The 13,325-nt window shown below is 49.2% G+C and overlaps 1 protein-coding gene across 2 annotated transcripts in view; it reads left to right on the top strand.

Annotated features, from left to right (window-relative positions):
• The window catches only part of CLSTN2 (calsyntenin 2), a 613,123-nt gene that overhangs the window by 573,901 nt on the left and 25,897 nt on the right, over positions 1 to 13,325 (top strand). For both annotated transcript variants that reach the window (XM_072792507.1, XM_072792508.1), the window contains exons 10-11: positions 3,046 to 3,212; positions 12,202 to 12,350. In XM_072792507.1, coding sequence (XP_072648608.1) covers positions 3,046 to 3,212; positions 12,202 to 12,350 — 316 coding nt within the window. The remainder of the gene's footprint in view (positions 1 to 3,045; positions 3,213 to 12,201; positions 12,351 to 13,325) is intronic.

The following is a 13,325-nucleotide window of genomic DNA, read 5'->3' as shown; positions in this document are numbered from 1 at the left end:
TGGGAGTGCCCGTCTGTGAGGGCAGGAACATGTCAATGGCACTGAGGAGCACTTTACCCAAGGGGGCTTTGAGGGCCAAGATCAGGAGGTCCCCGATGGGTTCCCCAACACTCTCAAGTCATTGCCATGTCATGGCATTCCCCAAAGACACATCTGTTTAAAGTTCCCTGTGGACTGAGTACTTTGATAGAACCTTCTCCTTTCATTTCCAAAGTGAAAATGTTTTTGATGGCAGGTAAGAACAACATGAGTCAAAATGGCTTAAAGGTGGGTGATTGGCTCCGCCAGCTGAGGATGCCCTGTGGTAGAGTGGTGAGGAGGTCTACTTGGGCCTCTACTAGGACTGTCCCAGCTCTGCCTGCCTTCATGCATCACCTTTGTTGTCCTTGGCCTGCTTACAAGGTGGCGGCAGCAGCCCTAAGCCTTCCTTCTTCACACCACCATCTCCAGGGTAGAGAGCAGGAGTAGGTTCCAGAAACTTTCTGGATAGAAAAGGGAAGCTCAAAAAAAAAAAAAAAAAAAAAAAAGGGAAGCTCTTTTCCCAAAGGCTGCCAATTAATTCCTCCTCTCCTCTCATTGGCCTGAATTTGGTCTTGATTACTCCTGGGCCAGCCTCTGTGGCTTAGTGGACGCAGGTACCGATCGGCTTCATCAGATGCCAACACCTGACTGAGCCACTGGAGCAAGGGGAAGAGGAAAACCTGAGTAGCCGTGACTAAATAGAATCCATCCCTGGAATTCAAGTCAACTCCCCCGAACCTCTGGGCTGCCGCTGCAAGAGGGCAGAGGGGAGATGGATGTTGGAGAGACTCCACAATGTCCACTACTCTGCTGGCATTAATCCGCCACCTCTTTCAGTTCAAGAAACAGTTATGAAATGTCCGCTGTGTGCCAGGCAGGGTGCAGGATGCCGGGACCACACGGGGCACCTGTGCTGTTGAAAGGAATAAATGAGCCAACTTACGCAAAGTGCCTGTTGCAACCCTCGGCCCTTAATACCTGCTCAGTATCATCTTCATTAAAATGAATAATGCATGAGTGCTCCCTGCCATCCAGGAGACTTAAACAAATACATTCTAGCAGTGTGCAAAGGCTAGCAAGAGTAAGCCGGTGGGTGGCGTGAAGGAGAGAGATCGCACAGCAGTGTGCAGAAGGCCCAGCCTAAGAAGCTTAGAGCCAGGGATTCCTGACCTTGACTTCACATTCAGCGCACCTGAGGAGCTTCTGAAGCTCTTCACCCCAACTCAGCCATAATCTCTCAAGGTGGGACCCAGCACCAGAATCAACTTGATTTTTTAAAGATCCTCAGATGATTAAAATGTGCAGGCAAGGTTGAGAACCACAGTGATAGGCTATTGAGGACATAAACCCCACACATGTAAGCCATTAGCAACGTGGGGTTTTGAGGGTGTGGTCGGATGAAGTCAGTGCTCCAAGGCTCAGGAGAGGACGTGGTGGGCAGGGGGGCTCTGGCCAGGGAGGGGGGAAAGTAGACCGGGTGACCCATGAGAGGCTTCTGTGTGCAAGCCGGGGACAGAGAGCTTACGGGGCCTTGAAGGACCATGGCGTTTGCCTAACCTAAGCCATTTGGAGGTGGTATCTAAGCGTGAAGAGGAACAGGTGTGAGCAAGGTGTGCATGCCAACACAGGGTATTGGTGTGGACTCAATCACCAGAGAAAAACCACACCACAATTTCAACGGATAAGTATAAAGAATTATTAACCATAATAGAGAATTGGAATCACAAGGATTCGCTACTGAGAAGTAGAACTCTCTAGAATATGGGAACGCAGGTATTAGGAGCATCTACTACCCCAGGGCTGAATTAGAGTGACCGGGGAGAGCCCTCTGCCCCCTCCAGCTGAGGTCCAGGCTCTGCTGGCACAGAGAAGTCACTGTGGGGGTCACTCTAGTAGAAATGGCCAGAAATTGGCCCTCCGGCGTGCTGTGTCACTGCAGCACACTTCGCTAGGGATGCATTTCAGGAGACCCAGGGACCAAAACCCAGAATTGTCCCCTGCAAGCCAGCAGAGGCTGTTTACCAAACCTTCCCAGGGAATTAGCAAAACTGGAATTCGACCCACATCCCGCTACCTACGTCCTGCTACATCTCTGAACAGACAGAAGTGCGAGATCAAGGCTAGTGTCGGTGTAGGCTGCTCAGAGAGAAGGGGCCCGTGTTCCGTGAAGGCTGTGGGGAAGGCCTCCTAGAAGAGGTGAGGGTTCAAACGGACCTTGGGGGAGCTTTTACTTTAGAGACGTGGAGAAAACCAGGGAGGGAGGAGGAGGAGAGGCCTTGACATGAGCAGCACTGAACAGTTTCGTGTGAAGAGCAGGCCGGCGCTCAGATAGGCCTTGGCTCAGCCCATAGAGAGAACAGTGGAAACCAAGAAGTAGGCGAAGAGAAGAGAGGCAGAGGCAGAACAGAATCCGGGAACTTGAATTTAAGTGGGTACGAAATCAATTCATTGCAAGAGAGCCAGGCCTGTGGATGGAGGGCTCGGGGACTCCTCGGCGGCCTGCCAACCCCTCCGTGGAATGTCGGGAGGCGAGCGCCGGCTTTGGAGTCAGACCAGGACCAGAGGACCAGCTCCAGCGTCGGCTGTGCATCCTGGGGCCAGTCCCTCAGCCTTTCTGAGCCTCAGGGGTCTGCAGGTGTGAGCGGGAAACAAGGACCCCTTCTTTGCAGGCTTGCTCAGATGGGGGCCCTAGCTGAGAGCCGGGCGCACAGCAGGCCTCCTGTCAGTGGCAGCCTCCCTCTCCTTCCCGTTCTTTCTCTCTAGGTCCTTTCTTCTAAAGCAGGTCATGCCTCTGAAAGCAACTGCTTCAAGTTGAAGAATTCCAGCTTTTCTAAGTCGGGTGCAGCTGGGGGGCACCGATGATATCCTCCTGTTGGAGTACGGCCGCTGAGCTTACTGCTCTGGAGGAGAGGCTCAGGTTGCGGGGACACAGCCACAGTGTGTCCTTGGTCCCCCAGCCAGATCGTGGGTGTTCCATACCCAGCCTCCACAGGGCAAATGACCCAGTGCTGCTTTCACTTCTAGGAGGAGAAGTCACCAAACCACGGTTTGCTCAGTTCTTCCACGGCAGCCTGGCCAGTCTCACCATCCGCCCCGGCAAAATGGAGAGTCAGAAGGTGATCTCCTGCCTGCAGGCCTGCAAGGAAGGACTGGATATCAATTCCCTGGAAAGCCTCGGCCAAGGCATAAAGGTAAGGAAGGAGCCAGTGTCGCCACCAGTAAGACATTGACTTGTGGGGCGGAGGCTGCCCAGGGCCAGCGCACTCTGGGAAACGGAGTCCCCACCTGTCGAGTTGCACAGAGATGGTGCGGCGGGGGGTGAGGGGCCGTGACTGCCGTGGTGGACTTCTGCTGTGTCGTGAGATTCCCTAGATGAAGCCCTTGTGCATCATCAGTTCATTACACAAAAGCAGACACGTGTCCCCTGTCTACCAGAAGGGGATGGTTGTATTTCGGCTGTTCTGGGTTGGTTGGTTGCTTTGTTGTTTGTTTGCCAAAGGAACAGGAGCAGCATGTGAGAAGAGATTTCAAAAAAATATTTAAAAATAGAATGAAAAGTTTGGCCATGTTAAATATAAATTAGGAAGGAAGGTCAGCCCAGGGGGGCTGGAATTAGCAGATATGGAGGTTGCTGGGTCTCATGTCGTGAAATTGAAGCGCAGGTTGGGCTTCGAGCAATCTCTGGCAGAGGGAATGTGAGCAGATTCATGCAAAATAAAAACATTCATGTGATCCGAAAGAATCAAAGCTGTGTTCTGAAAAAGGTACCTCCTGAGGGGCAGGACATGCGTAGCTAAACGTCCTCAGTGAGCACCCGGCCCGGTCACCTCACCCCCACCCGGCAGGGAGCCTGCTGGCCTCACCTGGACCCTGCGCGCTCCTGCCAGCAGGGAGCCTCTGGGAACCTGAGCAAAGAGCTGGTTAAATATCACTGCACCCCGGCTCGGTCCTAATGGACCCCCGAGAGAGTAGACAGGCCACCCTCGGCCTCCTGGAGCACAGGCCAGCCCCACGAGCCAACCCCCTCCCCACAGCCTGGAGGTTTCCTTTATGGGCCATTTCTCAAGGCTGGTGTGACCAGAGCAGAGGCTGCCCACTTCACCCCTCACCTACCGTCTCCTCCGTGCCTCCTACCCTGGGCCTACCCTGCCTACCCCTACCCCAGGGTATAGGGAGTCCCCCCTCCCAAAGACAGCACCTTTATTTTTGCTGCCAGGGGAGCCTATGAGGCTCTGACATGGGGAGCCATGGAGGGGCTGGTGATCTGAGCACATCATGTTTTTCTTTAAGCCGCAGTCACTTCAGCAAACATGCCATGGACACCCGGGTATTGGTTCTGGGCTAGATGGAGGGAGACCCAAAGCTGAACATTCCCAGCCTTTTATCTTCAGGGAAGTCAGTGGCCCAAGCTGATGTTTGTAATCCAGGCTGGTAAGCTGCGATAACGATGAGCACGAGGCTCCCCCAAGTGCCAGACACAGCTCTAAATGCTTTGTGGGGGAATCCCTGGGTGGCGCAGTGGTTTGGCGCCTGCCTTTGGCCCAGGGCGTGATCCTGGAGACCCGGGATTGAATCCCACATCGGGCTCCTGGTGCATGGAGCCTGCTTCTCCCTCTGCCTATGTCTCTGCCTCTCTCTCTCTCACTGTGTGCCTATCATAAATAAATAAAATAAATTTAATAAATAAATGAATGAATGAATGAATGAATGCTTTGTGGGTACTAACTTAGTCAATACCAGAAGAACCCTATGACAAAGCTCCCATAAATGTTCCTATTTCACACATAAGGAATTGAGGACTTTAAGAGAATGGAAACTTGTCTGAGATCCCAGAACTGGTAATGAGCAGAGCCAGAACTTGAACCCCAGGAGGTCTTGCTCCAGAGTTCCAGAACCTGAGGAGCAGCAGTTGGAAAAGGCTCCTTGGAGGAGGTGGGGTCTGAGCAGCATGTTTCAGGATGAGGAGGAATCAAGCAGGAGAAAGGCAGGGGGAGGGGAGCTGGGTGGTCACTCTAGGCAGATCCGAGAGCATGGATGATGGCAGGGGGCTGGGGTGCCCCATAGCGTGCACTGGGATTCCAAGAAGGAGTTACATGCCCCAAATTGTTAAAGTGCCCAAATTGTAGGAATAAAGGTGGAAGTGTGGTCCCCTAAGCATAGGCTGTGTCATGGGGCCCGGTGAACTGTGTTCAGGTGTTTACATGTTTTCTCCGGTGGGCCCCAGGGGGCCACTGAAGGACTCCAGGTAGAGCAGCATGATCCAGCCAGGAGCATAGTTTAGGATGCTCACCTTGGAGGCTGGGTCAGAGGGGGAAGGTGGGAGGAGCGTACAGACAGGGCAAGGCAAGAATGGCCTTACAGAACCTTAAATAGGCACAAACAGGGGCACTCAATAGTTAATCACCTGTCATTGAAGGAGACCTGCAAGACTGCCTCATGTTGGAAAGGACGACTCCTCACCCCACCCCCCCACCCCCATCCCTGTCTACTTCATGGCACATTTGATATTGGTACCCTCGCATGCGGAGCCTGGGGTTTGATCCTCAACCAACTGTTGGAGTCATTCCCTTAGCATTTTGTCAGCCCAGTGATGCAGAAACCTGTCCTCCAACCCTCCCCCCCTCTAATTCTGGGTTTGCTCCCCGCCTCTGAGTGGATCTGCTCTGCTCCGGAGCATCCCATGAGATCACGGCTTCAGGATTCAAGCACTACAAAACAAACAATCCAAAGATACTGCACCAAAAAGCCCCACATTCTTAGAATTCTACATTAGGAGATGCACAATCTCTACGGAGCATCCAGAGCCTATGACGAGAGGGGGTTGTAAACTACGTGGCACACAAAGCCGTGGCAGGTGCAGAGGCTCTTCCAACTTTTCAGGATCCCACCTGTTGACTCCCAGTCACCGCAGAGGATCCTTCTCCATCCTTAGGCACAGCTGGCACGAACTAGCACCGCAGGAGAAGTTAATGATAAGACACAAGTCATCGTGTACCCACCGGGGGCTATTCGAAGTTCATTATCCCTACGCCTCACAACAGATTAAATGTTATGGCCCCATTTCAGAAATAAGGAGACAGGCTCAGGAACCTGCCCAAAATAAGTCCATGCTCTTTCCTCCACACCAGCAACTCAGATTATAAGGCGTTCTTGAAAATTATTCAGACTTCCTTCTCTCTTGCCCTAACTCCATTTCATATCCCTCACTCATTTCAGAATAATGACTGTTTTTCTCCTTTCTCCTGGTTCCAGGCCTCCCCACTCCTCCCTGGCTAGTCCAGAGGAAAGTGAGGGCCTCCTCTAATGAACAAGACTATCTATCTATCCATCTGCTCGCAGGGCCCAGTGCAGGTTCCTCTTTTCACTCGTCTTCCCCTGGATCATGCCTATTTCTGAATATTTGTCCAGCATGTCTGGGGTCATTAAATGGTTGGGGTGGTTACTGTCTTGTACCCGTACGAGATCCTGGGATACTATGGAATAACCACCTTCCTGAAGAATATCCTGTTCTGATTTTCCTAGCATAAGGCCTGCCAATTTGTTCTTTCATAGCCCAAGAACACCTCAGCATTTTTAGAAAAGCTTGAACTTAGGTGTATTTAATCCATACTATGTGTTATGGATCATAGGGATTTCAAAGATGAAAACACATGATACCTGTCCTCAAGTAGCTCAAGGCCTGGAAGTACTTAACATAAAGTACAATAACTTAAAATGTTTAATAAAACAAGATAATCTAATAGAGAAAAGAACAAAGAACACAGAGGCAGGAACCCTTTATATGGGAGGAAGGCCAGGAGACTTTACCTAGAAGGTGACATTTGGGATGAAAGTTTTAAAGGTTGCATATTAGTTTCCTGAGGTTGCTTTATAATATACCACAAGCTGGTTGGCTTAAATATCGGAAATTTATGAAAGAAAGAGTAAGAGAGTAAGAAAAAAAAGTCCACAGTGTTGGAGGAGTGGGAAAGAGCCAGACCTCTGGGACAAGGCACTCCTTGGTTCAAACTATACTACAAATATTTACTAGCGGGGTGACCTTGGGCAAAGTAATTTAATTCTTAAGCCCCAATTCCCTCATGTATAAAGTGTATTTTGTTGTGATGCTGAGGGAATTGGATTTTATGTATATTTTATATATATCTACATTAGGTATCTACAGATGAAAAATATGTGTATAGAGATAGATGAGATGATAGATACAGGTATAAATTTCTAGGGATCACCTTTAGCAAACCTAATAGGTTCTCAACAAATCACAGTTCCCTTCTCCCGCTGGGCTGGTCTTGCACTTGGTATTACCACTGCCCCAGCTGCTTTTGAAAGGTAAATTTGGGTGACAGTTTTGGCAGAGGAGCCTCGAATATGGCAAGTCTTCCATCTGGCTCAAGCCAGAGGGGCTGGCAGGTGTCCAAGTGAATGGCAAGGTGCCTGGAGTACCATGGCCAGCCTTCCCTCGAGGAACAGCCCTGGGTTTGGGACAAGGATTTCACTGATATCCCAGCCTGGTAGGTGCTTGGTGACCCCGGCTGACCTGGGATAACTGACTATTCCCAAAGGCCATCTGTCTAGCAGCTTCTCAAAGAAAGGAATCACGGTGGCCACAACACAGCTTCCCAAAGGAGTATGAGTGCTGTCACCCTTTTCTGGGCCCCCAGGAAGCCATCTCTTGTCCCTGAGATAATGCTACTGCCACTGTGTCTGACACAGAGACCTACCTCAGACATGCCACAGGGCTGGGAACACCACAATTTAAAAAACGAAACAAAGAAACCTACTTTGGTGGAAGGTTTTATTGATCCTGCCAGAACTATATTGATGGCTAGGCCTGTACCCACCTTCATGCCCTGTGGCAGCCCTCATGATGCTCAGACGGCCAGACTAGGGTATTAACTGGAGATCCAACACATAGCCGATCCACCTTCTCCTTAGGGGGCTGCGGTGGGAATGCACCCTGTGCTGATTGCCATGATGCTGCCGATTCAACTCTCTGGAAGAACTGTTTGATTTTCTTATTTATTTAAATAATCTATACACCCAACACAGGACCCTAAGTCCCAACCCCCAGATCGAGTGTCCTATGTTCTTCCAACTGAGCCAGCCAGGCATCCCATGATTTTCTTGTTTAGCCCTTGTGTGAAGGTTGGCTCAGCCTCCACTGCAGGGCCTATCATTTTGTCATGTTTCTCATGTGCTAGACCTGAGGGTAACCCTGGGAAAAAGTCCATAGACCCTGCCCTCAAGGTGCTCACAGTTGCCTGGGGGAGGCAGGCAGACAGCAACAGCACCATGACTCTGCTACAGCAGGAATGGTACACGGTGGTGCGAGGCCATAGGGAGGCAGAAAGACATGTGGGAACATAGGTGGTATTTCAGAAGAATGAACTTGAATCTGCTCAAATCTGAAATGGATGATTTGTGCAACACTCAGAACAGGGCACCTCTATGGCTGAGCCCACTCAGCTAGTGAGTCCTCCACAGCAATGGAGAAGCCAACTCAGAGAGTGACTGTGACATCACCTGCACATATATCCAGGGACTCCCAAACCCAAAAGAGGGATTGGTGCTTGTGAGCAGACCTTCCAGACCACAGAGACCCTGCTCGGGGCATTGAAAGACCAGCAGTGAAGGCAGCAGTACCTGTGTGGGCAGAGACTCCATTTAGAAATAATTACAACGCTAAGAATTATAATAAAATCTATCTTGGACTAAACACCCTGTAAGTACTAGATTCATTATATATGTTATCTCATTTAAGCCCCCAGACAGCTAGATATTAACATCCCCATTCTTTTTTTTTTTTTTTTTTTTAAGATTTTATTCATGAGAGACACATAGAGAGGCAGAGACCCAGACAGAGGAGAAGCAGGCTCCATGCAGGGAGCCCAATATGAGACCTGATCCCCAGACCCCAGGATCATGCCCTAGGCCAAAGGCAGGTGCCAAACCGCTGAGCCACCCAGGGATCCCCTATCCCCATTATTTTCAATGAGGAAATAAAGTCCAGAAAGGGGAAGTAAATTGTCCAAAGTTGTATTTCATAGTCCGTCCTAGAACTGGGGTACTGCAATCCACGCAGCCCACGATCTTTCCAAGTTGCCACAGAGCCTTAGGTGAGAATCCTGCCTGGGAAGGGTGCAATTTTTCCAGATAGGCTAAAATATTGCAGTAACAAATAACACCAAGATCCCCATGGCTTAATGATTAAAAGTTTATTATTCTCTCATGTCAAACCAGGGAGGTGGAGTGGGGTTTCTGCCTGGAATGCCACAGCCACCAGAGGGGAGGAAGAAAAAGGCTGGAGCATCTGCAGGGTCCTTCATGGACTCAGCCCAGAAGCCCTGCCCCACTCCCTCTCATACCTCATTGGCCAGATGCAGTCACATGGCCCACCCATACATGGCAGGTGGCTGATGCCAAAGGTAGCCTCCAGGATGCTGAGGATGCAAAGAAGAGCAGGGTTTAGTGAGCACTGATAATAACTCCCACAGAGACTTAACTGAAAAGAGAGTGACTAAAAAAGTCTTTTTTGGGAACCCTGAGATGATACTGAGTACAATGTGGGCCAAGGGGGAACATTAACTCATTCATCTAATGGGATTACAGGGCACTAGGGCTACGTTCTGAGATTCAGAGATAAGAAGTGGCACCCCTGTCCTCGATGAACTCATGGTCCCTGTACTGTAATCATTATATTACCATTTCATAAGCACTATAGGAACCCAGTGGGGACCTAAATGAGGGAAGCTGGGGCGGCCTCAAGGAGGAGGTAACAGTAAAACAAATGATAGTTGAAGGAGACAAAGATTTAAGTTCTCAGTTGCCTAGGGGCCACATTACAGGGACCTTACATGGGTCATATCAACAGTGGTACTCATGGGACACCCAGTTCCTTTTAGAGTCCAGGCTCAGAACGGAGAGCTCTTAAAAAGACAACCAAGTCCTATCAGGGAAAAGTTAATATACTAGATTTTTCCTTCCACTCATAATAACATACTCCATCTCCTTCGTGGCAAGAGAAATGTAAATTAAAAATACACTAAGGTAGCATTTATCACCTATCAGACTAGCAAAAATCCCCAACTACAGCATATTCTTTTGAAGTTTTGAGAAAAGAAGCATTCCTATACACTGTGAGAGGGTGTGTATATTAATATATTCCCTACCAATGGGGAATCAGGCAACATTTGTCAAAATTTAAAGTGCGTATACTCTTGGACCTAACAATTTCACACAGAGGGATTTATCCAATAGATATATATTTGCACCCATGAAATGCACCAAGATTATTCATTGTGGCATTATTAGTAAAAGACTGGAAATAATCCAAGTGTCCATAAAAAATTGGTTAAATAAATTATTTACACAGCATATTATACATCTGTAAAAAGGAGGAAACTTATGATGTACTAATACAGAACAATCTCTAAGATATGAGCTAAGGAAAAAAAAAGCAAAATACAATAAAGTACATGAAATACTACCATTGGTGGAAGAAAGAAAAAGGAACTCTATATTCATAAGACTGCTGAAGTATAACTTTCAGGATAGGCTAGGTGATGCTGCAGTAACAAGTGACTTAAACATCTCAGTGGATTACACACTTTTTTTTTTTTTTTTTTTTTTTTTACTGTTCACAACCAATGTCCATTGTAGATTGGCTTCAGCTCTGATCCATATACCACCCATACTGGGAGACCCAGGCTAATGGAACAGGCCCTAAGGGAACTTGGCAGGTTTCATGGCAGAGGGAAAGGGATATTGAAAAACATGCACTGGCTGTGAAATCTTCTTCATGATTGTGAACCAAATAATATTTCTGGCCACCTTTCATTAGCTGAGGAAGTCACATGACCACTACTGAGTGCAGCAGGGCAAAAGTGTATCTTGCAGGGAAGAGCTCCATGTGTCACATAGTCAAGCCTATGGACAATAGGACAGGCATGTATAAGCCTCCCACTGGGAGGGGAAACAATTATAAACAGTAATGCAACATGGAACTAAGAAATTAATACTCGTGGGATGAGATATTGGAAACTGGGTAGATAGGATGGGCACTTTCACTTTGTGTGTGTGTGTGTGTGTGTGTGTGTGTGTGTATAGTTATGTGAACATACTATGCATAAGAAGTGTTGCCAAGTAGCTATGTAAAAATATATCCAGATCAGGGGTGCCTGCCTTGCTCATTTGGAAGAGAACATGACTGTTGACTCAGTTGGGGTGTAATTTCGAGTCCCATATTGAGTATAAAGATAATTTTATATATATATGTCCAGATTTTTTTTTCCTGTGGCATGAACTCCAGATACATCATCTGAATGCACTGATAAGCTCCTGACATCTTACTGATAATAAATCCTGCTCAGAAGCATGTGAGGATCAGCAAGTCCAACCAGTACCATGGCAGTGCTCCATGCTCCACACTCCACGCAAGGAAGAGTAACTGCCAGGGCTTTGCAGGGAGAAGCAGGAGTCTGTATCTGGTTTATCCAATTTGAGGACTCAAGTGACTTGGTGGGGAGCATCACAGCCCCCAGACCTTCACCAAGTGTAGGATATTAGGGTCTCTGGGTGGAATGAATAGATAATGGACCTGGGACAGCTGACAGGGGTGTATACAGAAAATGAGCACAACTCATGGGTAAGCAGAGTAAAGCAACAGGGAAGCAAAATAAGGAGTGAGATCTGAGAGAGGAGGGCCGTTAACTGAACGATGAGCTTTAAGGTTGGAAGCCAAGAAGACAGCATGGATCAGGAAAGAGAGCACAGGGTGAACTGAGGAAAGTTCAAGGCCAAAGACAAGACCAGTGAAAGGAGCCAAAGCCCAAGTGTCTAGGCAGCCAGCTGAGGGGGCAGGCTGTCCAAGGGCTGAAAGACTCGTCAGGACCCCACAGCGGCACAGAGCAGGGGCCACCCTGCCAAGGGCTGGACCACAAGAGCCCTGTGACAGGGATTCAGAATCCCATCCTGCATTTATAACCCCCAAGGATCTTACAGGGAAGACCTGGAAGCCCCCCAGGGGTAGCAGGAATTGCTTAAGGGGCTAAAATAGTCATCTGTGCGCATGGCTGCTGCACTGGCCTACACTCTGGAGACACTGGGCCTTCGTGGCCTGTCCATGGAGATGGTGGGCTTTGTTGTTGATCATGCCCCCCCATGACACCCCCTTTCTTCCTCCAGTACCACTTCAACCCCTCGCAGTCCATCCTGGTGATGGAAGGTGACGACATTGGGAACATCAACCGCGCCCTCCAGAAGGTGTCCTACATCAACTCCAGGCAGTTCCCGACGGCGGGCGTGCGGCGCCTGAGAGTCTCTTCCAAAGTCCAGTGAGTAGACACACTCGGGTCTGCCAGGGGCCCAGCGAAGCGGCAGAGAGGGCCCCTGGGGAATGTTCCCTGGCAAAACAGAACTCATCTTTCTTCAGCTATTCGCAGTTTCTCTGCCATCCCTAGGAGGGTGCCCCAATGGATCTGTGTTGTCTTCTTTAATGTGCTGTTGCTTTGCCAACACATATCGAGCTTTCTCTATTTAATTCAGAATGTGATGTACCGCTTCCTGTAAATTCTCAGCTCAGTTTTAAGTGGTCTGATTTAAGGTTACAGTAACTGGTACATAGTAGGTGTACCTTGACAAATGTTTATTAAATTGGATTAAATCAACCAACCCAGCTTTGCAGAGCAACTAAATACCACAGGTATGCAAGAAAAGAGGGTGTGGCTCTTGTCCCAAGGGATCAGAGTTCAGTAACAGAGATGAGACCATTTATTAGTGAAGCCTGTGGATTCTGCCCTTCTTGGTCTGCCAAGTCATTTCTCAGCCACAGCCACTGCCTGGTAGGGCAGCAAGGACAGGACCCCAGAAAAACTCCAGGGAGGGGGAGATACCTAGCCCCCGGAACAAGGAAACTGAACCCAGAAGAACAGGAACAAGGCTGGGAAAGATGGGTCTGCTGACTGCCACGTTACTGGGGCCAGAGACAGGTGCCCGGCTAAACCCCACAGGCAGCAATTAGATTCAACAGTTCTAGTGACAGAGGAGGTGCTCCCACCTTCACGCTAAGGGCACCCTTGGAGGCCTGGGATAGGGAGCAAGCACCTCCAGGTCAGCTCCACACTGCAGTCAAGTAGGGGGACCAGGCTACCGTAAACTGACAAGGGGCAGGGTGCCCTCTGGGGTTGGTACAGCAAAGGCCAGACAAAACCGGGAGCACACCACTGCTCCCACACCTCGCCCACCTCCAAGAAGATGGAGTGTGCTTCCCTCAGGAACTTTCCCAAGGGATACAAGTTGACAAATGCCAC

This window comes from Canis lupus, chromosome 22 (assembly GCF_048164855.1).
Source record: "Canis lupus baileyi chromosome 22, mCanLup2.hap1, whole genome shotgun sequence".
NCBI lineage: Eukaryota > Metazoa > Chordata > Mammalia > Carnivora > Canidae > Canis > Canis lupus.
Note: the sequence above shows the minus strand (reverse complement) of the source record. Positions and strands in the feature narration are given on the sequence as shown.